Below are 24,202 nucleotides of genomic sequence, written 5' to 3'. Positions count from 1 at the left end.
AGGATAAGATATATACAATCTTGCCCCCATGCATTAAGAGGCTTTTTCCGTGGTCCAAATATATTATATTCATATTAAAGTAGAACAACCTTATCGTGACACTAAGACTTGCCCTCCCCACATATATGCATGTTTGCACACACAATGTGCATGCATATATGCATATACTATCAATTTGCCTCGATAAAGGGAATCAATATTGCTATGCCACATGAAGTTATATAGTCATGTTCAACCATGGCAAGCTATTTATGATAGATTGGTACAATGTATTATATAAGTTTTTAATTACCTCCATTATGATATAGTCTAATTAATAATTGACGGTATGAGAAAGATATTTGGGCTTGAGAAATGTTCTAACTCAGATCGATCATGATCTAACCCCAACAGATGAGGTTGGACTTGGAAGAAAACTGATCTAACCAGCACGATAATCTAATTTTCCATCCGACTTTAAAAATCAAATTGTCAAATTGACCTGATCCAACCCAATTTATGACTGTTGATTTGGGCTGAATCTAGTTATTAGATTTAAAATGCAATCTTACGTGTGGTCAAAAAAAAACTAAAGCCCGTTTGTGGCCCCAAGCGGCCTGAAACCAGGTTCAATTAATATAAAAATCTTGCCCATGTTCTTGACAGCCCTGCTAGGGATCTCTGAGATCTAAGCCATTTGCAGCCCTGGGATGAATGTTGAGTTCCACCTAACCCCCTTGGATCTGCCACTCCCCCCACCAACCAAAAGTTCAAAAGAGAAGTATGCTGCCTTCATCCAAAAAAAAAAAAAAACATAACGAGGGCCAGCTCAACCCTTAGACGATTGGGGCAGTCGCCTAAGGCCCCAGCCCCCAAATGCATTTATTATAGCAAGTTTCAAGGTGAGCGTCCAAATACATTGAGGCTCCTAATGCATTTATAGGTCTCAAATGCTACGTATCTTTATAGCTATAAATACATTAAGGCCCCAAATGTATTTTTATTAGGACGTTTCTCTTACCTAAAGAAATTTATTATCTCTTTCCGTATTTATGCATTGAGGCCTCCAAATGCATTTATGTTGGGCCTTTAAGTTCACCTTAGGCCTCCAAATACATTGAGCCGCTTCTGAACATAACAAAACAAAGGGAGATGGAGAGAGAGGAGTATTCCGCTTGACACTCTTTTTACCAACCAATATATCATTTTGGGATCAAATCAAGTTTGATGTTGCCGACCCAAGAAAAGGAAATTGCAAAGAAAAAGGTTGGTGGTAAGTGAAAAGTGGGGATACTTATGTTGCGAGAAGCCTCATGGCTCTATAAATCACAAAATGCCATATCCGATCCTATTTGGAGATGCAACGAGTAGGGCTGCAAATGGGTCGGGTCGACCCGTATAATGACCCAACCCGACCCGTATAAGCCCCGACCCGACCCGACCCGAATTTTATGACCTACAGAGTCGTGTCGGGTTCTAAATTTGTACCCGTTCTAATTTTCAAATCGGGTCGGGTCCACCCAATTTTGACCCGGATTCGGACCCGACCCGACCCGACTCATTTTTTTGGATCAGTTTTTTACTATTATATATGAAACTTTGAATATAAAAATGCATAGATCCAAATCTGACCCGGATCCGATCCGACCCGACTCGAATGACCCGTTGGGTCAAAATTTGTAGGCATGGACCCGATCCGACCCAATTTTCAACCGGGTCAGATCTGGATATAAAATTAGGACCCAAATAAGAAACCGGGTCGGATAGGGGTCATTCAAGACCCGACCTGACCCGATCCATTTGCAGCCCTAACGATGAGGGCTTGCATCAATGTTTATTTTGGACCAGGCTTAAGCTCTCTAAAAGAAGTACTAATTTTATAAGTCACATGCCTCGCCGTATTCTACCTAAACCCCCTCTGTACACCCTTTATTTGTCACCTTAGACACATTGTGATTGAGCTTGGCTTTCTGTACCGACAACTACCAACCTATGCCGTTGCAAACAAGCGGAGCCTAGTTTGTGTCCATTCATTAGTCTTTTAGGCTTCGACTCAGCCACATTAATAAAACTATTGAGTCAAGCTAGTTTTTAAAATAACGCTTGTAAGCTATGCAAATCAGCTGAACTTTGAGCCAATTATATATACATATAGAGAGAGAGAGAGAGAGAGAGATTTGGCTACACTTGAGGAGATCTTCACTCAGGTCTATATAAGATAATAGAATCTCATATTGATGATCCGAGCCATTGGATGTGATCTATTACCTCTAAATTATTTACATACAAAATTTGAAAACCCTAAGGTTTATACATCAACTAGTCAAAAAATTGGATAGTCTAAATAAAATAAAATTATATTTTTTTATTACTTGATGCATAGACTATAGGTCTCCAAATCATATGATTTTTGGCTTGTAATCAGTTTTGATGTAGTAGATCCCATCCAATCATTCGAATCATCAATATGGCATCTCAATTATACAATCTAGATCTAAACAAAACTGAGTGAAGATCCACTTGAGTGTAGCCAAATCAATCTCTCTCTGTATGTATGTATGTATGTATGTATGTGTATATATGTATATATATATATATGTATGCATGTATACGTGTGTGTGTGTATATGTATATGTATATATATGTATGTATATGTGTGTGTATATATATATATATATGTATGTATGTATATGTGTATATATATATATATATGTGTGTGTGTGTGTGTGTGTATGTATGCATGCATGTATGTATGAGTCAGCTTGTTACAATAAAGGTGGTAATTTTTGAGCCATCTTATTTATCTGGCTCGATTTGCCTTGCTCAACCCATTATATTCGAGTGTTAGGTGGGATTTGGGTAGGGTGCCTCAACCCATTGGCTTGGAGAGAGTATAGAATTATTATTTTTAATATAGATTTGTATTTATATCTCTTTAATGGAAAGATTTGTGGGGTGAACACAAACTAGCGGATGTGCATGCAGAGATTTCTAAATTATATTATTTTATTTACCTTTTATATAATTTAATCAAAAATTATGAAAAAAACATATCCATGAAATATGAAATCCAAAATTACATCGAGTTAGCCTAGTTAAAATGGGTCATCTGATCGGCTACGGGTCAAGTTTGGGTAGGACATTCTTGACCTGCTAGTGGTTAGAATCAGTTTCAAATCAGACCCTATGGGCCCTAATGTATGATCTCAACCTAAAGCAAACCTAACAGACTTACAGATTGTATTCCTGCACGACAAGTACATGTCTTACCATCATAAGATTATAATGAGAACCCCTTCAAAATTTATGATTCTTAGAGACACCCCCTCATCTTTAAAATATTCAAAGATTCCTTCAAGTTTCTAAATCGTTCCCAAGTGACTTCTTCGTTCGTCTCCATCATCAAAGTGGTGGCATGTGATAACTTAAAGTGGTTCTAGGATACAAATACCCTTGCTATGCATTGAATGGGGTGGAGTCCTGTCTCATTAGAAGTCCAACCACATAGAGCGGCGGGTTCACCTTATACGTGACTACCTCGAGAAGAAATATGTCGAGGTGCAGAGAGTAAACTCCACGGACAATGTAGCAGACCCATTTACTAAGCAGCTTAGTCAGCAGAAGACTGAAGCCCACCTTAAAAAGATGGGGCTTAGATACCTAGCTGATTGGCTTTAGTGCAAGTGGGAGAACACAAATACATCAATATAAGATGCATGCAGGCATCTGAATTTCTGAATTACATGTTATCACAGAACATCATAGAAAATTGCAGAATAAAGAAATTCATCCATGATCATCGCCACATGCATCTCATGCATGAATTAAAACATAGATCTGAATATTTAATTGATTATGTCATCATATGATCTACTGATCATGCAAAACATGATTCTAATTGCTCGTAATCTTATCAACACACCAATAGAACCATAAAATCAACATGTAGAAAAATCAACAAGTTGAAAAATTAACAAACTTAATCCTTAAATATTCATATCTAACATGCTTTTAATTCATGCATGAGATGCATGTGGTGATGATCATGGATGGATCCCTTTGTTCTGCAATTTTCTGTGATGTTCTGTGATAACATGTAATTCAGAAATTCAGATGCCTGCATGCATCTTATATTAATGTATTTGGACATGCGAGTCTCATTAAAAGGGGTTGTAATTATTGTTTTGATTAGCATAGTTTTCTGGGTTATATTTTGTGATGTGTTTGCACGTTAATAGTTGATCGTTGCATACCTCTACAAGCACGATTCACACAGATCAAGATGTGGATGCTACTAATTTCTCAAATTATGTGAGGTCACTTGATTCATTTTCTAATAATCATGGGTTCTCTGCATTCAAAGAATCCCCAAGGCAAATAGGAGCGAGAGAGGGGGAAGGAGGAGAAGGAGACCATTGAAGCATTTGAGTTAAGTTCTAATCCTCTTTGTTCCACCCAATCAATTTCTATAATTGTGGAAGAAGGGCGTCATTGAAGACATTATGTACCAATACAAATCCTAACCGATATTTCTTTGCATGCATGATGTAAGAGGTATGTTGCTACTTTGGTCCTATTTTCACATTTATTCTCCCAAATTTGCTTTTAATTTTCAGTTTTAACTTGGTGTTCTAGATAACTGGCGGCTGTGGTTACTTTCGTTGGTATGATACGCCTTAAATGCAAGGGACAGAGATCATTAACAGACTCTTGTCGCACAACAAAAAGCTAGAGGCCAAACTTTGAAGTTGCCAATTAAGGAGCACGTATTTGGTGTTCTATATGCTAGTATCTTGGATTGTTGTGGCTATTTGTAACAATCCTATTTTAGGTTAAGTGTTTTGTGGTTTGGGGATTGTCCCAAGTTGCATCTATTGGAGGCTAAAATCCCAACTATTTTTGTAACCACTAAACTATCCATGCAGTGAGAATCATATGTTGGACTTCAATATATGGCTTTACCTGATGCAGTTTTGGATATTTTGCACTGAAACAAATCCATAGCTTTTTGATCCCGAGCAATTTCCAAATGCTTTGCATATTTTGGAACCCCCTATAGTTTTATACCGTTTCAAACACACCCTCTTGAATTTGAAATTAGCAAAATAGTGATATCCTACCAGATTCAGACAGTGGGAACTTACAGACTGATAGCTATTGATACCTACTATATCAAATGTCCAATTACAAACAATCACAGTTGCAAATACCAAATGCCATTGAATCTAGCTATAAAGTTAAAGTAGAAAGCATAATTTTTTTTAGACTGATATATTTAACTAGTCTACAGTGAGAAGCATTATTTTTGTTATGAAATTTCAACGAGACCTTTCATTACTTGGAAGGCCGTCATGTATTCTACCGTGAATTTTTTGTATGGCACATATTCTATCCATATTAAAGCAGACGTCATAATCAATCACCATATAATATTGAATGGATGAATACAAATGGCTCTATCGATAGCCATTCTGGTCAAACGAACACGAGGCAGCCATTTCCTACCCTCTTCCAACGGCCAGGATCTAATCTTTTTTAAATCCAACGGCAGAGGCTCCACTATTTGCTCATCCTCGAACGTACCGTCCAGAAGAACCCCGTCCCGCCGACGGGCCAATAAAACCTCAAACCTCTCGATTCCATCGCACCAACTCAAAAGCGAAGGGGAGACACAGAGGAGGCGGAGATAACTAGAGAGAGAGACAGGGCGAGCCATGGCCGCTTCCTCCTCCGTCACCGCCGCGCAGGCCCTCGTCGGCCGCGCCATCTCCGGCCACCCTTCCCCCTCCCCTTCCCACCCCGACCGTCTTGCCTTTGGGCTCAGCTCCCTCGCCGGCCGCGCCCTCAAGTCCCCTGCCGCCCCCCGCCTCCAGAACCGGCGCCCGCGGGCCGCCTCCAGGCCTCGCCGATCCTCCGTCACGAGGGCGGCGGCGGTGGAGACGCTGGAGGGGAAGGCCGCCACGGAGGCCCTGTTGGAGAAGTCGATCAACACGATCCGGTTCCTGGCCGTCGACGCCGTCGAGAAGGCCAACTCCGGCCACCCGGGACTCCCTATGGGGTGTGCCCCAATAGGCCACATCCTCTACGACGAGGTCATGCGATACAATCCCAAGAATCCCTACTGGTTCAACCGCGACCGCTTCGTGCTCTCCGCCGGACATGGGTGTATGCTCCAGTACGCCCTGCTTCACCTTGCCGGTTATGATAGCGTCAAGGTGAGCCGCCTGATCTCTTCATCTCCGACGAGTCTTGATTTCTAGATTTGATGAGTATAAGGGCAAAAAGGACGGCAGCCTTATGCTACTATGAGGCTTGTTTCTGGATTTGATGAATAGATTAGCAGGACAGATGGCAACTTGTTGCTAGTCTCGGGCTTATTTTCAGATTTGATGAGAATAAGAGCCAAAAAGACGGCAACTTGATGCTAGTCTGAGGCTTATTTCTCGATTCAATGAGTGGAATAGCAGGAAAGACGGCAATTTGATGTTCATCTGAAGCTTATTTCTAGATTAGATGAGTAGAATAGCAGGAAAGATAGTTTTGGTCTTGTTCATTGTTTTTAAGGGTTCGGATCTATTCTTGGATTGAAGAATTAGGGTTTGTCATTTAATTTGTCACTCATGTTTTTGATTCTTGATTGGTAAAAAGAGGCATATCTCCCATGGGTTTGTCCAAAATTTGATTTTGATTACCTAATTCGTAGCTTTTGCTTTTGCTTTATTGAAAAGTCTCTCTTGATGCATATTTGTTCTCTTTCTTCTTTAGGACAAAAAAGTTTTGAGGTAGTTTGCTTTTACTCTGACAGAAGAAGGAACAGAACTAAGAAGGAGCCGAAGCAATATGCTTTTGGTGACACCTTTATGTATGTAATTTTGCTATGTGATATTTAACTGTCGGAGTTCAGATCTATTGTTGAACTCAGAGTGGATAGTTTCATAACTTCAGTTCATATAAGTACCTTCATATTGATCAAAAATTTTGTTCGGTAACGTGGTTTCAGCAGCTCTATGCATTGATCCAGATTCATTGATATAGTGTTACTTGCGCTTTAAAATTTTGCTGATGTTTTTGATGCTCCAATTTGATATCTGAGGAGAAATAATTGGAACCTATGGTTTGAGTTCACTGATCTGGTGTTTGCTTTATCTCTAATCTTATGCTGAGGCTTTTGATGGTTACAATCTGATCTTTTAGGAGGAGGATTTGAAGGCTTTCCGGCAGTGGGGAAGCAAAACTCCTGGTCATCCTGAGAATTTTGAAACTCCGGGAATTGAAGTCACTACTGGTTTGCTTCCTGAACTGATCCTGAGGATTTCATATTAGAGAATATAATGGTGGCAGCCCCTTCTTCCTTTCGTTTTATGTTAAAACGTTTCATTTTCTCTGGTGGTTGGTGGAATTGTGTAGGTCCTCTTGGTCAGGGTATTGCAAATGCTGTTGGATTGGCACTTGCTGAGAGGCACCTAGCTTCCCGCTTCAATAAGCCTGACATGGAGATTGTTGATCATTACACGTAACAACTCATATTCATTTTCTGCTGTATTCCATATTTCTTATTTATGTATCCATGTATGAAGAATTTATTCATATGGCTAATTTGATATACCAATGGTCTTAGGTATGCTATACTTGGGGATGGTTGCCAAATGGAGGGCATTTCTAATGAAAGTTGTTCTCTTGCTGGGCACTGGGGTTTGGGGAAGCTGATTGCTTTTTATGATGACAACCACATTTCTATTGATGGAGACACAGAGATTGCATTTACTGAAGATGTAAATGCCCGTTTCGAGGCCCTTGGCTGGCACACTATCTGGGTGAAGAATGGTAACACAGGCTATGATGAAATCCGTGCTGCAATAAAGGAAGCAAAGGCTGTCAAAGACAAACCCACACTGATCAAGGTCTGTTAAAATCACATAGTTATTCAAAAATAAAGCATGTGGTACTTCATTGTTGGTTAAAATCTTGTCGAATTACTGTTTTCTTCAGGTGACCACTACCATTGGTTTTGGGTCTCCAAACAAGGCGAATTCATATAGTGTACATGGAAGTGCATTGGGTGCTAAGGAAGTTGAAGCAACCAGGCAGAACCTTGGATGGCCTTATGAGCCCTTTTTTGTACCTGAAGATGTGAAGAGGTCTGCAAACTTTGTTAATGTCTTTTATTTGGCAGATAAATCTGAATCTTTTGTGGATAATGGACATACTGGATCTTTCATTTTCAGTCACTGGAGCCGCCATGCCCGGGAAGGTGCTGCTCTTGAAGCTGAATGGAATGCCAAGTTTGTGGAGTATGAGAAGAAATATAAAGAGGACGCCGCAGAGCTGAAGCAGATCATAACAGGAGATCTGCCTGCTGGATGGGAGAAGGCTCTTCCGGTGAATGTTTCATTTACTTTCACTGTCCATTCTCGATATTTAAAATGGAAGTAACATCATATTTTGACATTTACCATTGGCACTTGTTACACTTTTTCTTCCAGACATACACACCTGAAAGTCCTGCGGATGCCACTAGAAATCTATCTCAGCAATGCCTCAATGCTCTTGCTAAAGTACTCCCTGGGTTCCTAGGAGGTAGTGCTGATCTTGCATCCTCGAACATGACATTGCTGAAGATGTTTGGCGACTTCCAAAAGGACACACCTGAGGAGCGGAATGTCCGTTTCGGTGTTAGGGAACATGGAATGGGTGCCATATGCAACGGCATTGCCCTGCATAGCCCGGGTCTTATCCCTTACTGCGCTACTTTCTTTGTCTTCACGGACTACATGAGACCTGCCATAAGGATCTCAGCCTTGAGTGAGGCAGGAGTCATCTATGTGATGACACATGATTCTATTGGTCTTGGAGAAGATGGTCCCACCCATCAGCCCATTGAGCATCTGATTAGCTTCCGAGCCATGCCGAACATTTTGATGCTCCGCCCAGCTGATGGGAATGAGACTGCTGGGGCATACAAGGTTGCAATTCTCAACAGCAAGCGGCCATCGATCCTTGCTCTCTCCCGTCAGAAGCTTCCTCAGCTTGCAGGAACATCAGCTGAAGGAGTTGAGAAGGGAGGATATATTATTTCAGACAACTCGTCTGGTAACAAACCAGATCTCATTGTTATGAGCACTGGCTCAGAATTGGAGATTGCTGCCAAGGCTGCAGATGAGCTGAGGAAGGAGGGGAAAACAGTCAGAGTTGTGTCACTTGTCTGCTGGGAGTTGTTTGATGAGCAATCTAATGAATACAAGGAGAGTATCCTCCCTGCTTCTGTGACTGCTAGAGTCAGCATTGAAGCAGGAGCCACTCTTGGGTGGGAGAAGTTCCTAGGGACCAAGGGCAAGGCTATAGGGATTGACCGATTTGGGGCAAGCGCTCCTGCTGGCCGGATATACAAGGAATTTGGTTTAACAGCGGAGAAAGTTATTGAAGCAGCCAAGTCTCTATAAGATCAGCTTGTCTGGGGTCCTTCCTCTCTCATGGTTGCAAGGAGAACCTAGATTCCAGAGCCTCGCTTCAACGAGTTAAGAGTACACAGGCGGGGAAGAAGCCAGCTTTGGCAGATTGAGTCTGGCATTTGGCCTGTAATAAAGCCTTCATATTTTCTGGAACATTTTCCATTTTATAATTCATGAAGTCGAGTCTTCTTCTTCGTCTAATTTAATCAAACAATTGCGTCTGATGGTTGCATCCAACTGTACTCTGTTAATTTATTAAATTTTGAATGCTTTCATAGAAAAGTCTTTGACGTGCAATTCTGAACCTTGACTTTTTAAACCTGCACTATCTTGTCTGTTTGGTCGTCAAGCAGTCATTTTTTCATACAGAATGTGTAGGTTGATGTTGGTGTTTTCAAGTTAGCTTCTTCCTTCCCTATGTTTGTGGTGTTTGAGGCATCCCTGTTGAAAGAAAGCTTTTGCAGCAGAATTTATTTGTCGTCAAATCAAGCTCTCTTTTTCCTTTCTTCACTCCCATGGTACTGTTTATCATTCTAAATATTCTTGCCAAGTATGCTTTTATGTTGTTGCAACCTTTAATGGGAACCTGAAGACATGGCTGTGGATGAACGGGACGGGGCTGTTTGTTCTAATGGATAAAGTTGCGATGCAAGCCACGCAAAGAGGCTAAGATTGATCTGCATCCACAAAATGGCTTTCATTTGGGGACAGGCGTGAATACCTTTTCTGATGACTGACATCTATGGTTGGAAATTGGTGTCGATCTTCTCTATTCATCTTATCATCTTCTAGAGGAGTTGAGTTTCTCAGGAGTTGCTATCATCATCTTCTTTGAATTGAGTTTCTCAGGAGTTGCCATCATCTTCTTTCTCTTCTTCTCATCCTTGAGTTTTCTTATACGCCATCTCATGAAGGGATAGGGGTTGTATCTTTCGCGCAAGAAATCCCTGCCTTCGCATGATCTCACTGTTGGATCCTGCAATTGTCACTTCAAGATTTGTGCAGGTGGATGCATGGAGGAGTTTGCAGTACTTTGAGATCTGTGCAGAGTGTTTTGGATATGGTACTCTAGATTGGCCTGCAATATGTTACGATTCTTATCAATTAGCTGGTTTACTCAATGTCAACCCTGAGAATGTCCACGATGAATTATGTGGAAATTAGATAACAAGAAAACAACATAAAAACTTGGTCTGATATTAGCACAAGTTACTCAATGGACTTGGCTGCTAGCGATGAGGGAAGATTTGAAAAAATTCTATCGTAAAATGCAAGCTTTTTGACTTGATAGAAAAGTAGTAAACTACTTTGGTCGGTCTACAGCATGGATTTGTTTGAGCATTTAAAAAGGAAATAGGTGAAAGGGAATATGAGAAAAAATCAAGTTACTTTATGAAGTCGTAGCGACACTAATCTTAGATGGTATGTCCGGTGACCATTGGCTCTCTCTCCGGAAAAAGAGAGGTGCGTGAGGCCATTTGGGCTCTAGGGGAGGATAGGGCTCCGGGCCCAGATGGTTTTCCACCTTTCTTTTTCCGGAGATATTGGGGTATCGTTCGGAGTGCAGTGGTGGAAGCGGTCTTGTGTTTCTTTAGGCGGGCTGGGATGCCTGACGATTGGAAGGCCACTTTTGTCACTCTTATACCTAAGCGTCAGAATGCGGTCGAGCCGAGCCACTTTAGGCCGATTAGTCTGTGTACAACTTTATATAAAGTTGTCGCAAGAATACTCATGGTTCGTATGAAGCCCTTCCTTGCTGACATTATCTGTCCCGAGCAGGGTGCTTTTGTGGGTAGCAGGAATATTTCAGACAATGTCATGGTGGCCCAAGAGATGATTTGGGATCTTCGACGGGCCCCGAAGCGACATTGCCTGATGGCTGTTAAACTGGATATGGAACGTGCTTACGATAGAATCAGGTGGAGCTTTCTTAGGTTAGCCTTGGAGAGTTTGGGGTTCCATGAGACATGGATTAGGTGGGTTATGGGGTGTGTTCGGGGACCGAGGTTTTCTATCTTAGTCAACGGTTCCCCATCTCCTTTCTTCAGATCTACTATGGGGCTTCGGCAGGGATACCCGTTATCTCCATACTTGTTTATTATTTGCTCTGATGTCTTATCTCGCTCGCTGCGGGATGTATGTGCTGCCGGTGAGCTAGGGGCCTACGTGCCAGCTCCTGGGGCCCAGCCGATATCACATTTACTCTTTGCTGATGACTGCCTCCTCATGACTCGGGCCCGCGTTGTGGATGCTCAGACCATCAGGAGGGTTTTGGCTGCTTATTGCTTTGTATCTGGTCAGAGAGTGAATGTCCAGAAATCCTCCATTTCCTTTAGCCCTGGTACGACACTCGCGGTTCGACGGGGGATCCGGAGGATTCTGGAGATGCCCGAGCAGGATGGAACCTGGACCTATCTGGGTGTTCCGATCTCGGGCAGGAGATTGCGTGTGTCCGAGTGTACTGGACTGGTGCAGCGGGTTCAGGGTAGACTAGAGGGGTGGCGGGCAGCATCCCTGTCGATGATGGGCAGAGTCACGCTGATTCGATCAGTTTTGAGCTCTATGCCCGTCTATCTTATGGCAAATACGGTGGTGCCAAAGTCTGTTCTACTGAAGATTGAGCAACTTTTTCGGAGTTTCCTATGGGGCTCACATGGAGGAGGACGGGGGGTGCACCTGGTGGCGTGGGAAAGCATATGCCTTCCTCTCAGCGAGGGTGGTCTAGGGGTGGCATCTCTCCTCGAGAGACGAGAGCTGCTCCTTGCCCGGCATGCCGCCCGAGTCATTCTGGAGCCGCGGGGGTTCTGGAGTCGGATCATCACTAGCCGCTATGGACGGGTAGGCCCAGAGGGCTGGGCCCGAGGAGGGCGGAGTTGCTCCTTTCTATGGCGCGAGATAGCGCGGTATTTGCCGCTAGTGTCTAGTCACACCCGATGGTTGATCGGCGACGGGTGTAGTATCGATGTTGCCAAGGACCCATGGGTCGACGGCCTTCCTTTGCGGCTTTGGCCGACTACGGTTAGTGTTGAGGCTGGGGAGGGTCTTCGAGTCTGTGATCTCATGACTCCCGGGGTGGCTGGCTGGGATGAGACTCGGTTGGCCAGGTTCTTCGGGCAGTATTTGGCGGAGCGGGTTCGCTCACTCCCTCTACCACAGAGTGGCGGACCTGATGTTCGTGTGTGGAGCTCCTCGACCAGGTCCCGGGTTAGGATGGGCGACCTTTCCCGTCTCCTTAGGCGAGGTAGTGAGCCTGGTCCGGATTGTGCCTGGATTTGGCGATTGGGGCTCCATCCGATGGTAGCGTTGTTCCTCTGGAAGGTGGTCTGGGACCGTCTTCCTACGAGTGCTGTTCTCGGCGATCGGGGTGTGAGGATCCCACTGGTGTGTGGGGCTTGTGGTGCGACCGAGACGGTGGACCACGCCCTATTTCGGTGCACATGGGCTACGGCTACTTGGCGTCTGGCAGGGGTCCCACATGGGGTATGGCGATGCAGGGATACGTTCCTACAGGCCATGCGTCAGGGATCGGGGTCCCCAGTGCTTCGTCAGGCGGCTATTCGAGCGAGCTGTCTTGCCTACTAGATTTGGCTGGCCAGGAACGCTCGCCTGTTTGGTGAACGACGCATGTCACTGCGATTCGTGGTCGAGAGTGCTTGCGCTCGGGCGGCTGAGCTGTGTCATACTAGTCCTGTTGGAGGGACCTTGACAGCTCGGGACATCTGGGGTTCCCACCCTGCCTCGGCAGTATCCCGTACGGTGTTTTTCACCTGGGAACCCCCACCCCTGAGTTTCCTTAAGGTCAACTTTGATGGGTCTGTTCTGGATGGTGGTTTGAGGGGAGGCGCGGGTTTTGTTATTCGGGATCCGTCTGCTAGGGTCGTGGCTGCTGGTGGCAGTCAGTTATTTGATACTTCGGTTCCATGTGCGGAGCTGAGTGCAGCCTGGGCGGGCGTTCGCTATGCCCGATGCGTCCTACGGGCTAGGTCTATCATTCTGGAGGGCGACTCAGCCACCGTTATTAGTTGGATCCAGGGGGGTCCGAGGGGTGGCGGGTGTGACCATCTCCTGCTCCGGGACATCTGGGCCATGGCGAGGGATGGATGGGCCTTTCAGGCCACGCATATTTACTGTGAAGGTAACGGTGCTGCGGATTGGGTAGCTGCGTTTGTAGCTTGTCACTCCGGAGACACCTTATGGCTTGGTGATGGGGAGTTGCCCTTGGCACTCCAAGGTATTTTATTTTTCGACTTTATTGGGTCTATCCGCTCTCGCCGGGTATGATCGACCCGCACTAGCAAAAAAAAAAAAAAAAAAAAAAAGCCAAATTGATTAGATGAGCTCAAAGTGCATAAAAGGGTTGGGTCTCCTACTCACAATTATTCCTCCTTGATTGCATGGTTGACATGTATATTTGAGCTCTGCCTATGGTCAATATTCCACTCGCAAAGTACAATTTTAAGGGCTTGGGACTAGTAGAAAACATCAAAATTAGTTACCCGGTCTGATATCAGTGATTTGTTTAACCATGATAAAATGCTATAAATTAAACACATTGTTGCTTATTTCTTAAATATAAAATTTTAATAGCATGTGTGTAACATGCATTACATATATCAATGGACCATGGTACATCATATCATATCAAACCAGATGGTACGAGACGTACTATAGCATATCGATTTGGTACTAATACGTGGTACAAACGGCATACCCACACTTGGTGCGTTGAATTAGTCTTCGGATTAAGTATATCAACATAGTGACAGAGTGACACTGATACAAAGCATGATATTGAGACATTATATCTTGCAATTAAGGGTGAAAGTGAATTAGATAATATTTGTTCGGATCCATTTTTGCATCCGAATCTATCCGAATATAAATAGAAATTTGAACATCCGACTAATATCCATATCTGTAAAACAAAAAAAAAAGATATATATATGGATAGAAACTATCCTATCCGTATGCGAATATCCGATTTCATTAATAATCCTATTTAATTTTATATGGTACTTATAAATTTTTAAGAAAAATAAATAACCGCATGAACATGCTACTACTTTGATTTATTATTTACCTAGTGTTGTGGTTCAAATTTAGCCCGGGGGTGACCACGTCGGAGGAGTTGAGGGAGCCGCCGGTGGTTGGAAGAATAAGATGGGGGCCACCTCCTGCGCAACGGCGGCAGCGGACTTGCACAAAGTCTCACCGGTGTTCCCGATGAGGACCCTCCGACGATCAAGTTAGAGTGGAATAAATTTGGTCCAGCCAAAAAGTCCTTTAGAAGTTACTCGACCGGGCTATTTATAGTTCCGGCGGAGAGGCACAGGTGGTAGAGGCACTGTCCGCCCTCATCATGAGGGGGCGCGGCTCTGAGCCGAATAGCGTGCAGCTAAAGCTGGTTGGTGGCGTATGGTGCTGTCCGTTCTTAAGAACGGTAAGGTGTTGAGAGTCACAACAGGGTATGGCCGGAGTAGTCATGGTGTTGTCTTTTGACTGTCGAGGGCTAGCTATCAAAGCGTGGCACGGTGGTGTTCTAATGTACGGTCTTGTAGGAGGGCGTAGGCGCGCACATGGATGCGGTTGTTGGCGAGGCCGAACCGTTGAGAGGTCGCATCATGCGTTTGGCGAGGTCGGCTAGACGGATGCTGAGGCTAGCTCGGCTCCCCGGGTTCCGAGGTGTGCTCGGTGGAGCGCTCCGAGCCCGAAGGTCGAGGCGCACTTTTGAAGTAGGCTCCCCGAGCTTGGTCTTGGCGGTTCGGCTAGTATTGGAGGCACCCCGATTTGGTCGGGGGAGTCGGTGAATATCCGAAATCGATGGAGCTTTTGGCAGAGTCCAAAGCCGAGCTAATTCTGGGCCAAACCAAGGATTCAACTAGTTGGTGTTGGCGTTTATTAGGCCAAAACAAGGTGGCCTTTTAGCTGTGGGCTGGACGATCCATTTCGCCTCCCATCACTTAGTAATATATATAATTCTATAGTCATAAAGTTCAATTATCCGATTTATATCCATATTCTAGTTATCCGATTTGTACTCATATTCTTTTAAAACAAATATAGATACGAATTTGTGCATCCGACAAGCATTTTTATCCGTATTCATATTCGTCAAACAAAACAAATATGGATATGAATATGCTAGTTTCTAATCGGATTTGAGCCCTATCTACAATGGATTGCTTACTAAAAATTATACGATACCGGTATATGATATAAGAGGCATATTGATACTCAGTATGTCAAACCAGATAGAGTTTACGGATACAATAATAGAGTGGCAATGGTACAAAGTTCAGTATGGAATAACAATGTACCTTATAATGAACTGCTTACTAAAAACTGTACATCAGTCGACCGAGTACACATCCGGGCCATCTACCACCAAACTTCTCATTGGTTGAATCTTTGCATACAAATAACATATTAGCAGACACCTAGATCAAGATTCTTTCAAGCCTTGGTCTTGTTTAAAAAGTTCACCTAAAACTGCCACCAACCCGCTAAGGAGTTAGGTAAGAGAGACCATGGACTTTGTGGTCTAAGACTCGGAGCTTGGTGAGCTATTAACCGTGGACGAGACACCACCAACCCAAACCCTCCCATGTGAACCCGCGGTTCTCACCCACTCACCATGTCCTCGAACTAACCCATTGTTCAAGGCTTCTACCAGTTTCTAACTACCCCTGGCATCACGTGCAGTGCACTGATTAAAAAAAATGTGCTACAACCTATCCTCCAATCATGTACGTCCACATAGACACATTTGTGCTTTTTTTCTTTGCATATACACCCTGATAATATTGGTATTTACAGAAATATATCTTAATTTGCGTTTCAAATGGTCCAACCCGGAAATAAAGTTTGAATGGTATAAAAAGTAGACAAATACATGCATGTAATATTAAAAGGAAAAGTGAAGGTACCTATCGCACTCAGGCAGGACTATGCAAATAGTTTTCTTATCTTTTTTTTTTTTTTTTCTTTTCAAACTCTTAGTTTAGAGCTACTGAAGTTCATATAACTAATGGGAATAAGGGCATTTTTATGCAAAATATAATAGTTTCGTGCACAAGGTGATAATTTTTTGACACTAAAATAAATACACTAAAAGAAAGAAATTCAAAAGTTTGAAAGAGCCATTTTGAAATTATTTTTCTTTATTCAAATATAACTACTGGATCAAAATGATTGAATAGTTTCATTTACATTAAGTGTCTTTATTTATCAACTGCCACTATGTACCAATAAACTGTTGGTGGGTAGATACATGATCTTTAAAGTGGAGTAGGTTTCGAAGAAATAAAAGTGAATCGGATAATATTCGCTTGAATTTATTTTTATACTCAAATTTATTTGGATATGGATCGAAATTTAAATATTTAATTAATATTTGTATTTATATCCATCAAACAAAAATAGATATAGATATGGACGGTTAACTTTTGAACCATATCCAAATATCTAATTTTATTTATAACTCTATTTAATTTTATATGACAATCATGAATTTTTTAAAAAATAAATAACTACGTTAATGTGCTATAATTTAATTATTTAATTTATATTCATATTTATATGTATATTTTTAATATCTAATTTATATTTGTATTTATGTAAAATAAATATAAATATAAATTTTTATATTTGACTAATATTTATATTTATATTTATATTCGTCAAATAAAGTAAATATAAATATGGATATGCCACAAAATAAATATTCGAACCGATTTCGTCCCAGGGGTTGGTGAGGGACAACGACGACTACTTCAGTATTTCAGTCACCCAAAGAGCTCCTCTCTGTGAGAAGTCGGCGACCACCGAGAGCAGGGGGAGACAGAGATGGCGCAAGCAACCATGGTGCAGGGCCTGGAGGCTAACACCGCCCTCCTCCCTTCCCACCTCGACGGAGCGCAGCGGCCAGCGCCCCTCCGTTCTTCCCTCCGCCTTCGATCGGCATCCAAGCTCGGAGGCTTCGGCGCTCTGAGGACGGCGAGCAGTGGAAGGTCTGTCTCGTTCAAGGCTGCTCCTCTTAGGGCTTCGGCCTCCATCTCTACGGCCACTGAGAAGCCCTCGATGGCGACCGAGATCGTGCTGCAGCCGATCAAGGAGATCTCCGGGACCGTCAAGCTCCCCGGTTCCAAGTCTCTGTCCAATCGGATCCTCCTCCTCGCCGCCCTTTCCGAGGTGAGATGATCGAAATAACTCTATTTCTGGTCTTGATTTGGATGCTTATTGTGGAAAGGTGAAACCTTTCTGTCTGTCGAGAGAGATTGGTTCTGGAATTTGGGGAAATACTATGTCTACGTTGACTGTTAAGGTTTTCTATTTTCCCATTTATTTGTCTTATCGTCTGGCTTTGCTATCCCTGTTGCCACGTGAAGCATCACTTTTCATTTTTTTTTGAATTTAAAAAAACAACTTTTTAAGATAAAAGGTTAATCTGTTCAATCTTTTCTTTTATTTCTTTTTTCCCTATTATTACTTCATCTAGGTTTGTGGAATTTGCGTTAATTTTCCATTCTGGAGATGAATTCGTTCATAAATAAAATTAAGAATTAGGATAGATAGAGGAAATGAGAAATAATGTGTATTCTGAGACACAGTTTGGTCTGCATATGACTTTCGTTATCTATAATTATTCCTCCAGTGTTCTTAAACTGATTGTTTATAGAAAATCAAAATCGTATGCTTGGTACAAAATAGATAATTGGATATAGTCCATGTTTGGTTATGCTGCTGCTGCCCTTAAAATGGCATTGCCCTAAGTTCTCTCTTACATCTGTGATCAGGGAACTACTGTTGTAGACAATTTGTTGGATAGTGATGATGTTCGCTACATGCTTGCTGCTCTGAGAACCCTTGGCCTGCCTGTGGAAGACGACAGTGCAATGAAAAGAGCAACAGTTGTTGGTTGTGGCGGTCAATTTCCAGTTGGGAAAGATTCCAAAGAAGTTCAACTCTTCTTAGGAAATGCAGGAACTGCAATGCGTCCATTGACAGCTGCTGTTACTGCTGCTGGTGGAAATGCAAGGTACCACATTATCTTTTGGGATTAGATTAGGCTGATCTATGCTACATGTTGCTGTACTTTAGGTCAAATATCTAATTCACAATCACTCTAGCTGAAAATTTATCTGCTTCACATTCCAGTTACATACTTGATGGGGTGCCACGGATGAGGGAAAGGCCTATAGGAGACTTGGTTACTGGTTTGAAGCAGCTGGGTGCAGATGTTGATTGTTTCTTAGGCACTAATTGCCCTCCTGTCCGTGTTAATGCAATGGGAGGCCTTCCAGGTGGAAAGGTCAGTGTCATATTATCCTTATACTCACTTCTGTCTTGCTTTGAGGCTTCACTGTTCAGGGGAAGTAGTATCATCTATTTGTTGAGTGATTCCACTATCAAATACAACCTGAGCTTCTTCTGCTGTAATGAATGGTAATAATAAATTGATAATAGTGTGGTATGTATTACTGAACAACATGTCAAAGTGCATATATTTTGGCTAGAAGGTAAAAATAAATAAATAAAAAAACATTCCTAGTTTCCAATGCCAATAGATTTAACTTTTTATTTTTGTTCGGACACGCATGATCATAATGTTCTCTTTATAACATCATTCCAGTGGTCGGATAGCCCCTGACTTGAGTCTTCATATGGATCTGAGATAACTTGAGATGATTGTTAGCTGATGTACACCCCTTATTTTTTTCATGAAAGTACTAGGGGCATGCTTGTTGCTGTGTGTTTCATATGTATTTATCTAGATGCAGAAAAAAGATATCTGTTGCAAGCTGGGAATATGAATTATATTTTTCTTCATCTACTCCTCGAGAACCTTCTTTGGTAGTGTTACTCTTCTCTTGTATAGGTACAACTTGCACTTTGCAAGCCTATAGTTTTTAACCCTTTTATTATCAGCATTTAAAAAAATGTTTAATTTTATTAGACAATGAAATTTTTTTGATCAATGCCTTGTAGACAGATTTCGCTTGAGCTATTCATATACTACTGGAAGGATTGAAATTACACTACTGGAAGGATTGAAATTACAAGCAAATGTTCTAGTGGGCATTTAATCTATGAAACAATATTCAATTTTTAACAGTATGAATGATCACTTAGATTCAAGTATGTTGCACTGAACTCTCATGTCCAACTTGCAGAATTCTTCTTAAACATATATTGGCAAGTCAGATACACATTAGAAACTTTATCTGCATATTTTAGAGATGTTGGACAGCCTTATGAAGCTGCCAGCTGTCCATTGACCAAAATATCTTCTTCTCTCACCAGTTCAGCTCCATTTTAGACCATATTTAGCAACGTACGCACTTCAACACTCATCCCTTTTGAGGCGTATGCCTCATAAAGTATCACATACAAAATGAGTCTTTTTCCAAAACCTTCTCTTTTTAGTCAATCATAGTGGTAGCCCCTGCATTATGTAGATGGTGAAATCGGTTTATTGCTTTCTTCATTTATCAATTTCAGCGGTTGATTGGTTTATAATCAAAATTTAGGGCTTTTAACAGAAGTTTTAGAGTATGGACCATGGTGTAAGTTGTAGCCTCTCATCCTTCCCCCCCTCTCTGATAATTTGCTATAATAATACTGATAGGTTTTCTTTTTTGTTCTGGAACATATGAGATTAGAGCTGAAGGCTTGGCCAGGTCAGCATAAAATGTTTTCTTAGGAAGTTTGAGTTTAAATTCTTGGGAAGTGTAATTATGGATTTTGATTTTACAATCTATGGGTTGACATATTCTGGATTTTCCATTTCACTTTGTAGATTTTTTTTTTCTTGATGTTCTGCATCCCATATTCAACCGATCTTTTTACTGATGAAGAAAAATTGTGCAACTTTAATTCCACATTAAATTTTTCTTTCCAGGATATAGTTGTTTTATATCTTTGAAAGAGAAGGCTCCTATTCTGCAGTTATGTTTAAAATGTTTTTGTAGAGGAATGGGAAATTGAGAACTTTGTCACTTTCCATGTATCTCGGAAGTGAAAAAAAATATAAAATGGCTTTCCCGTAACAGATCAAATGTGAATGATGATTTTATCTTCTGTTGCCTCCCAACTTTTTCTTTAATGGCTTGCCACTTTTCCTTTTTTTTTCCTAGATAGTCCCCCTATTTCTCTCACCGTTTATAAAATGGTACCCAAATTTTCGTGAGAATTTATAATGAAAGCTCACATCAAATTGTTCTTGTACTTTCTTTTAAAACTTATATGCACTTTGCTGAAATCAAGTGGAAATCTGAACTTCTTTGTCAACTCATTACGATGTCCGGTAACAACTTTAACCTAAATACCTTTCTGAAACTTAAATTATATAACAAAGAATGCTTCAAGCTAAATCAGTTCCAAACACAATGGAAACATGTCATGCTACATGGTTGACTTTTTCTGATCACTTGTGGAGTAGAATATTGGTGCTTATGAATTGGAATTCAAAATTGAAACAATATCGGCTTTTGTCTCTCTATCCCTTCAAACCTTTACCATTAACCATATCTTCAATTAAAAGAAAACTGAGTTTGGTTTTCTTATGTGATTCCTCATTTCTTGATTCTCTGATTTTCTAATTTTTCCCAGAGATTTCTCTGAATTGCAAAAAGAGCAACGCTATGCGGCTTCCACCCCGCCCCCCTCCAGATGTTGGAAACCAAAGTCCATTTTAGCTTCTACTCATTCACGGACCTGTTTTTTTTTTTTTTTAACATTTTAGCACTGTATATCTTTTTTCATAAAAGATAACAGTCTTCTTTACCCTGATTCCTGACTTTCAGACTTTCTCCTCTATCTAGTTATGCCGTCCACCTTTTCCTCTTATGAGATACGTAGCTGCTGCTACCCCTTCTTAACAATTTTCCACAAATAATAAACTAGTATAATGCTTCTTACAGTAGTTTAGCAGTCAAATATGATCAAACATGACGTATTTGTCAGTTATCTGCAATTATTTTTTCTTTTATTTGGGGTAACTAGTAGTAACAATCTGTTGATTCTTTCTTTTTTTTACTTTTTTTAACTCTTTTCCATTATGTAAATAAATATATCACAATAATATTTGAAGTGTCCTCCCAGGCTCCATGTACTCATCTTGGTCTTCCTTGGTCGCTCCCTTTTCTGTGCCCTTTTATTGGAAAGTTTGATGACTTGCTGCAGGAGGCTGCCTTGTCCTTGTGGTGAATGAACAAACCATTTCAATCAAATTAATTTAACTTAGTTCTCAGGGCTTGTGACTAGTCCTACACGTTTGTCGTCCTGCTTGAAAGTAACTAATTATCTAAATGTGAATGTTCTACAGTAGCTCCACTAATAGCACTTAATGTTATCAAGGAAGTTTTCACCATGTACTTAGATCCTCCATGCCTAATTGATAATGGCTGCATTCGATTGTAACATATTGCGAAAATTCGAGCTCCTTGATAATTGGTTCATCCCATCTCTGATATTCCTAGTATTTTGCAAGATTTAACTGAACCATTAACTGTTTATCAAATATTCTTGCAATGGCTGCTTCTTGGACTGTCCCAGCAATAGATTTCTATACTTTGTTTCAAATACCAGAAGCCAGTATTTGAAATTCTTGTTCCCAGTTTTTCCTTTGTATCTTCAAAACTGCCGTGTTTTCTAAAGCTTCATTAAAGTATGCTGTTTGCCTTACTGTTTGAAGCATGAATTTACAAGCTTTATGATTGATAATAATTGCAACTTGGAGACTTCCCATTCTGTATCTAGTCTGTATATTCGTATTATCAACATATGTGCTGCCTTTTATACGAAAGATGTAGTCTGTATATAATTGGGAAGATCCATAAAGGGATGAACTTGGACCATTTTCTTCAGGTGAAACTCTCTGGATCCATCAGCAGTCAGTACTTGACTGCTTTGCTCATGGCAGCTCCCTTGGCACTTGGAGATGTGGAGATTGAGATCATTGACAAACTAATTTCTATTCCATATGTTGAAATGACTTTGAAATTGATGGAACGATTTGGTGTCACTGTGGAGCACTCCGATAGTTGGGACAAATTCTTGATCAAGGGTGGTCAAAAGTACCAGTGAGTTTAGAAATCTGAAGATTCACAATAAATCGATGATGATGCCGCTTCATAATTTTTTTCAACTTGAATCACTTTGCTGCATCCTAACCTGTTGCAGATCCCCTGGAACGGCTTACGTAGAAGGTGATGCATCGAGTGCTAGTTATTTCTTGGCAGGTGCTGCAGTCACTGGGGGTACTGTCACTGTCGAAGGTTGTGGTACAACCAGTTTGCAGGTATTAATAGTTATCTCTGTAGATCCTGAAGCATTTAGCCAACTGGTTGTTTCATTCTTTTGACAAGGGTGTTCCTGCTGTGTCTCTGTTTTGCCCTTATGATGTAGGGTGATGTGAAATTCGCAGAAGTTCTTGAGAAAATGGGAGCCAAGGTTACATGGACTGAGAACAGTGTCACTGTTACTGGTCCACCACGAGATCCTTCCAAGAGAAAAAACTTGCGTGCCGTTGATGTAAACATGAATAAAATGCCCGATGTTGCCATGACCCTTGCTGTTGTTGCGCTATTTGCGGATGGTCCAACAGCCATTAGAGATGGTAAGTTTTAGCTTGCACTCTTGCAAGCTTATAACTTGTTCATATAAATTGGTATCTGGAATCAGTTGGCAGTGATTTGGAAAGCAGTCATCTTATAGCTTCCCTTTCTTAATTTTATGTATCCATAGAATGTCTTATCTTTTATTATTATTATTATTATTATTTTCAGTGGCCTCTTGGAGAGTCAAGGAGACTGAAAGGATGATTGCCATTTGTACCGAGCTTAGAAAGGTAAATACATTCTCTTTCCTCTAATATCTCTCTTTGTATCTCTCTCCCTCTCTCTCTCTCTATGACATTTGTTTCACCTCTGTGGATCTAGCTCGGAGCAATAGTGGAAGAAGGGCCTGATTACTGCGTGATCACCCCACCTGAGAGGTTGAATGTGACTGCAATTGACACGTATGACGATCACAGGATGGCGATGGCATTTTCTATCGCTGCCTGTGCTGATGTTCCTGTCACCATTAAAGACCCCGGCTGCACGAGGAAGACTTTCCCTGACTATTTTGATGTCCTGCGAAGGTTTACAAAGTACTGAGCCACGGATCTGCAAAAGAAGGTTGAGTCCAGAAACCCATTACGTAACCTTCATGGATGGTATATGAGCAGCATTCTTGTTTTGTTGTAAAATAATATGGTCAATGTTGCCAGTGAAGGCTGTTCTTTTTGAAACATTTTTAGTTGTTTTGTCGGTGGTTTCCATCTTTTGTTAGTTCTGTCCTTCCCAGCACTATACTTTTCATACATCAAGATGTAAAGTGTGCTCCCCAAAAGGAAATATGCAGGTCATCAATGGTTGATGCTAAGGGTTGCTTTACCCTGGTTTGTGTTCCAAGCATCACTAGTTTTTGTTATGCTGAAGCCCACATGACTATAAACTTAAGAGAACTTCACGCATCTGCAGCTACGCATACTTGCAGTTCCCGTTGAGGGACGCCATTTATGCTCAGATGATTATAGTTGGAGTTCTAGGTCCTATCACGTATGGTATGAAGGATATTGGTTCTATCAAAGCCAAGATGATCCTAAATCAAATTGCCATGCAAGCTACGGATGTTGTTATAGATCCAGACGCAAATCAATTGAAGCTGAACCACCATGTGTCAAGAAAATAAGTTCAATGCAGAGAAGGAACCTCATGTCTTCACACCAA

The 24,202-nt window shown here is 41.5% G+C and overlaps 2 protein-coding genes across 3 annotated transcripts; both read left to right on the top strand.

Moving 5' to 3' along the window:
- Nucleotides 1-5,609: 5,609 nt before the first annotated feature.
- On the top strand, nt 5,610-9,722 carry LOC103723776 (transketolase, chloroplastic). 2 transcript variants are annotated; one of them, XM_008814808.4, is made up of 7 exons: nt 5,613-6,194; nt 7,174-7,264; nt 7,387-7,492; nt 7,598-7,880; nt 7,969-8,117; nt 8,205-8,358; nt 8,463-9,722. In XM_008814808.4, exons 1-7 carry the CDS (start codon nt 5,694-5,696, stop codon nt 9,417-9,419), a joined length of 2,241 nt encoding a protein of 746 aa, XP_008813030.1. In that variant the 5' UTR covers nt 5,613-5,693; the 3' UTR covers nt 9,420-9,722. The 2 variants fall into 2 exon arrangements, with proteins under 2 accessions (XP_026656039.1, XP_008813030.1); XM_026800238.2 differs by having other exon boundaries at nt 5,610-6,194; nt 7,969-8,358.
- A 7,441-nt stretch (nt 9,723-17,163) lies between these two features.
- On the top strand, nt 17,164-23,866 carry LOC103723775 (3-phosphoshikimate 1-carboxyvinyltransferase 2). The gene is made up of 8 exons (XM_008814806.3): nt 17,164-17,618; nt 18,224-18,465; nt 18,585-18,738; nt 22,296-22,510; nt 22,611-22,728; nt 22,836-23,046; nt 23,216-23,277; nt 23,369-23,866. The coding sequence occupies exons 1-8, from the start codon at nt 17,274-17,276 to the stop codon at nt 23,585-23,587; spliced, it is 1,566 nt and encodes a 521-aa protein (XP_008813028.2). The 5' UTR covers nt 17,164-17,273; the 3' UTR covers nt 23,588-23,866.
- The last annotated feature ends 336 nt before the right edge of the window (nt 23,867-24,202 follow it).

Source organism: Phoenix dactylifera, chromosome 17 (genome assembly GCF_009389715.1).
Source record: "Phoenix dactylifera cultivar Barhee BC4 chromosome 17, palm_55x_up_171113_PBpolish2nd_filt_p, whole genome shotgun sequence".
NCBI lineage: Eukaryota > Viridiplantae > Streptophyta > Magnoliopsida > Arecales > Arecaceae > Phoenix > Phoenix dactylifera.
This window is presented reverse-complemented; position numbering and strand designations above follow the sequence as displayed.

What these genes read in the sequence shown, in the direction of transcription:
- LOC103723776 (XM_026800238.2), top strand. Translation starts at nt 5,694, where the DNA reads ATGGCCGCTTCCTCCTCCGTCACCGCCGCGCAGGCCCTCGTCGGCCGC. An exon ending in CCGGTTATGATAGCGTCAAG is followed by an intron (nt 6,195 to 7,173) that starts GTGAGCCGCCTG and finishes CTGATCTTTTAG; the next exon opens with GAGGAGGATTTGAAGGCTTT. An exon ending in GATGGGAGAAGGCTCTTCCG is followed by an intron (nt 8,359 to 8,462) that starts GTGAATGTTTCA and finishes TTTTTCTTCCAG; the next exon opens with ACATACACACCTGAAAGTCC.
- LOC103723775 (XM_008814806.3), top strand. Translation starts at nt 17,274, where the DNA reads ATGGCGCAAGCAACCATGGTGCAGGGCCTGGAGGCTAACACCGCCCTC. An exon ending in GCTGCTGGTGGAAATGCAAG is followed by an intron (nt 18,466 to 18,584) that starts GTACCACATTAT and finishes TTCACATTCCAG; the next exon opens with TTACATACTTGATGGGGTGC. An exon ending in GTGGTACAACCAGTTTGCAG is followed by an intron (nt 22,729 to 22,835) that starts GTATTAATAGTT and finishes CTTATGATGTAG; the next exon opens with GGTGATGTGAAATTCGCAGA.